We start from the raw sequence: 4,535 nt of genomic DNA, 5'->3' as shown, positions 1-4,535 counted from the left end.
TTTTTTATGATATATTAGTCTTATATTTAGATGTATGTTCTTTGATGGTTGAGAACTCTTTATTGTTGAGCACGCATCCAGTTCTATGGCTAACGTTTTGTGTAACTCACATAATATCTGAGATTACATCTCGGTCAAGTAAATATATGAACCACTGCGAGACGCATTAGATCGGCAAAAGAATCCTTATATTAGTTTAAGATTCAGACTCGGAAAACTATTTAAAATAATTTTTTTTAATTTGTTTCCCGTAATTTTTGTTATGGGTCAAAGGTACCGAAGCATCGATAATCATTTATGGCTCAGTATGTTCTTGAAATTTTGTTTGATAAACTTTCGTAGAAAATTTCTTAACAGATTATAAAATATTTTTGATGGGAAACAGTTATCCTTGAAATGTTTTAAAAATTTATTTTATTATGAAAGGATGACCAGTTTGATGAAAGAGATAATGGTATTTAACTTAAAATTGTAAAAACGAAAGCTAAATAAGCAGCCTAAACCAGTAAACATCTTTTTTTTTTTATACATTTCTGCCTTCTCATAATGTTAATGTGAAGATATGGTAACTTGTTTTTTCTTCGTGCTCTTTAGTGAAATTATTGTTTAGATGAACATTAATGATGAAATTTAAAAACCTAGCAGCATGTTCAGTTTGTTTAAAATTAGTTAACGTATCATCTACATATTGTTGATAAAATATAGGTCTGAATAGCAAAGGACATTGATCTATAAACTGCAATTCAAGAGGACACATATAAATATATGCTAAGGTAGGTCAAAGAGGACTATCCATAGTTGATGGGCATATGTTATATATGTTACAGTCAAACTGTGAAGTCAGTTATTTCGTGAAATGACTAAAACTGTTAGTCATTTCATGTAATGCCTGTAGGGGTCAGTCAATTCACGAATTGAGTGAAAATTCCAGCCTTTCCGTGAAACGACTGAATTTGGTGACCAGACATTTCACGAAATGACTAAAGTCATTTGTTATTGAGCTTTATATGTTTGAAAAGCGAAAGTAACTATTTTGTACTCTTATAATTTTATTCACATGAAAATTCACACATATTATAAATATTACTAGTTAAAAAGTAAATGTCTAGCAATAGTAATATCAATATTTACAATAATTGCAAGAATAAATCACCTGGTATAATAATTTTATTCATAGAAAATCACAAATATAAAAGCACTAGTGAAAAATTAAATCAATAGTACGATAGAACAATCGAACAATAGTAAAAACACATGACATATCAATTACAGAATTATTTATTTACACAGTTGAGGCTATTGTGGCATCTACTATTGCATAGCTGTTTAGATTTGAAACATTTGCATCTGTTTGTTTGACATTTTTTGGGACCATTACATGAACACTTAACAAAACCTTGTCCTCCACTGATAGAGGATTTGATAACGGCTTCTCGGAGAGAAATTTCAATGTCATTGTTAATGTCACTTTCTTTCAGCAATCTCTCAGGACAAATGTCAAACTGATTCCTGGAATAGCTTCCTTTTAGAATACAACTTTTGGTGGCCACTCTGTATTGGTCGTTCATGCTCCTACTCACAATAACACCTAGGATGTTCCTTGGGTCTCCAAGACCTCGATCAACCAATGGAATTGGAAGAGCAATGTTGTCTCCTATCTCCCCTGCTACTAATTCTGTTCGGCTCCTCTTAACCATACGTTCTGCTTGTTGTCTCTGAGATTCACTTGCTGGGAGCTGATGCTGTTATGAAGTTGATCAAGGTTCGTTTGATTCTGGGATTGTGGCTCGGCTCTTGTTCAGACTCATTCATTTCAGCTTTTGGTGGTTCTCGCTCGGGTTCATTGACATCAGCTTCTGCTTCTGGCTCGTTGGCATCTGTTTCTTGCTGCTGAAGCGTTGTTATAAGGTCTTGCTCAGACTGCAGGCAACTGATGATTTCCTGTGGAAGTGATGTTGACGTCAGTCCGACTCGGGTATTCACATCGAACATTGCAGCATGTGGACTCCTTTTGATCCCTGCATGGTAAGCCAGATTCTTGGAAAACTGAACTAATTTGATGCCTGTAGCCCAGTCCGTTGAGTTGTTGTCAGCCATCCACGCTACAAGCATGTCTTTTATGTCACCATTTGCTCGCTCAATAGAGCCTTGGCTCTGTGGGTGTCTAGGCTTGCCGTGAACGATTGACAATTCAGGCCACAAAGAACGTAGTTCAGTAATAATCTGAGCTGTAAACTCAGAACCATTGTCTGATTGAAGGATTACAGGAGCACCCAGAAGTAGATAGATATCAGCAAGTTGAAATGCTACTTCAGTTGCATGCTTGATGTGAGCGGACGTAAAACGCAGAACTTTGTCAGATGGTCTTGGTACACCATAATCAATTTGAAGGTTCTACTGTACATGACATAGACTGTATGTCTATGAGATCAACCTAGCCACGTGATAAAAATTCAGTACTCGGAATAGGTTTAACTACAACACCCTTTGTCATTGGTCTCTTTCTCTTTTTCTGGCATTCCAGGCATAACGACTTGAATAGTTCAATTGTATCTCGCTGAATGTTGTCATATTTCACTTGGAGTTCTTTTGTCATTCTGTCTCGACCGCCATGACCGGTTGCAACGTGTGCTCTTTTAACTATGTCAAATGTGTCCTCAATGGAGACATAGTACACCGGGGTTTTGTCTAGAGTTTGTCGTTTCTTAATAATTTTCTCAACATCCCCACACTGTAACACTTCATATTTACTCATAAGGTAAAATTCGTAATGACTTTTCGTGATCTTTCTTTCCCTAGCTCTATGAATGTCCTCAATCATTTGAAAATAAGCGTCTTTCGGAATGAGATACTTGGAACACTTCTCATACCTAGAAAATAACTCTTCACGAAATTTTAACTCTATGCTCTCAGACATCTTGTCAAGGTACTAGAATAAACTGATCTTGTAGTAAGGGAGGTGAGAGTAATGTGTACTATATTCGTGGCCGGAGTTATTTCGTATATAGATGAAACGAGTCAAAATACTAATTCACACTTTGCCTAAAGTATAACAGCCATATGGTGTAACAAAAATGACAATAAATCAGTCATTTCGCGAAATGACTAGAATTATCAGTCATATCATGAATTGACTAACCCCTACAGGCATTACATGTAATGACCGACAGTTTTAGTCATTTCACGAAATAACTGATTTCACAGTTTGACTGTAACATATATATATATATATATATATATATATATATATATATATATATATATATATATATATATATATATATATATATATATATATATATATATATATATGTATGTATGTATGTATGTATGTATGTATGTGTGTATGTATGTATGTTTATATATATATATATATATATATATATATATATATATATATATATATATATATATATATATATATATATATATATATATATGTATATATATATATATATATATATATATACATATATATATATGTATATACATATATATATATATATATATATATATATATATATATATATATATATATATATATATATATATATATATATATGTAATGTGTCTGTGTATATGTGTGTTTGATCCCCTCTAGGCTGCCAAAGAAATGCGAACAAATATATGTCTCTTTGATAAGAGGTTATTATACAAACGAATGGCTAAACAGAGACTAAAAATAATCGTTACACACACACACACACACACACACATATATATATATATATATATATATATATATATATATATATATATATATATATATATATATATATATATATAGGCTATATATATATATATATATATATATATATATATATATATATATATATATATATATATATATATATATATATATTCATATATATATATATATATATATATATATATATATATATATATATATATATATATATATATATATATATATTCATATATGTATATATATATATATATATATATATATATATATATATATATATATATATATATATATATATATATATATATATTAAAAACTCTTGTTTGTTATTTGCATTTGGAATCTATTACCGTTACAATTTAATTTCCAAGCAATCCATTAGATAACTAGTTAACAAATAAATATGGCCATTTGGAGGTATATAACACACCTCCCCAAAGACGTCTAAGGTGATAATATTGTAATCCTTGGCGTCTGAAGATCCTTCTTATTCATTGGTGTTTTTGTTCCATTTTATTTATAGATTATCAGGCTCTTTCCTATGCCGCAAACTACGACATGGAGCTGGTGTAGGTAACATTGATTTGTTAATAATCTCAGCAGTAAAATTATCTTGTGACCTCTCCACATCCTTTGGTTTATTAGGAGTATTAGTTGCATGAAGGCTTGATCTATAGATTGGTAGAAAAAGCTGATGTAGTCTCAGGAAGTTTCTGTTTCTCCAGAATACGCCCACTGCCCATTTTTATGAGATAATCTTTCTTGGATCCAAAGCCGACAACAATAACTAGACGATTTCAAATTCCTGTAGTGTGATCCTAAACATTAA

General features: G+C 31.2%; 1 protein-coding gene across 1 annotated transcript; it reads right to left on the bottom strand.

Annotated features, from left to right (window-relative positions):
• Nucleotides 1-1,722: 1,722 nt before the first annotated feature.
• LOC137614886 (KRAB-A domain-containing protein 2-like) lies at nt 1,723-2,917 on the bottom strand. Its single transcript, XM_068344544.1, has 2 exons — nt 2,461-2,917; nt 1,723-2,228 (listed from the first exon to the last, which is right to left on the bottom strand). The coding sequence occupies exons 1-2, from the start codon at nt 2,915-2,917 to the stop codon at nt 1,723-1,725; spliced, it is 963 nt and encodes a 320-aa protein (XP_068200645.1).
• Nucleotides 2,918-4,535: the final 1,618 nt, after the last annotated feature.

Source organism: Palaemon carinicauda, chromosome 21 (genome assembly GCF_036898095.1).
Source record: "Palaemon carinicauda isolate YSFRI2023 chromosome 21, ASM3689809v2, whole genome shotgun sequence".
NCBI classification, from domain to species: Eukaryota; Metazoa; Arthropoda; class Malacostraca; order Decapoda; family Palaemonidae; genus Palaemon; species Palaemon carinicauda.
Note: the sequence above shows the minus strand (reverse complement) of the source record. Positions and strands in the feature narration are given on the sequence as shown.

Excerpts from the sequence above, each read along its gene's own strand:
- LOC137614886 (XM_068344544.1), bottom strand. The coding sequence starts at position 2,917 with ATGTCTGAGAGCATAGAGTTAAAATTTCGTGAAGAGTTATTTTCTAGG. Across the intron at positions 2,229-2,460 it reads TGTAGTTAAACCTATTCCGA|CTCAGATTATTACTGAACTA; the intron begins GTACTGAATTTT and ends CTGAGTTTACAG.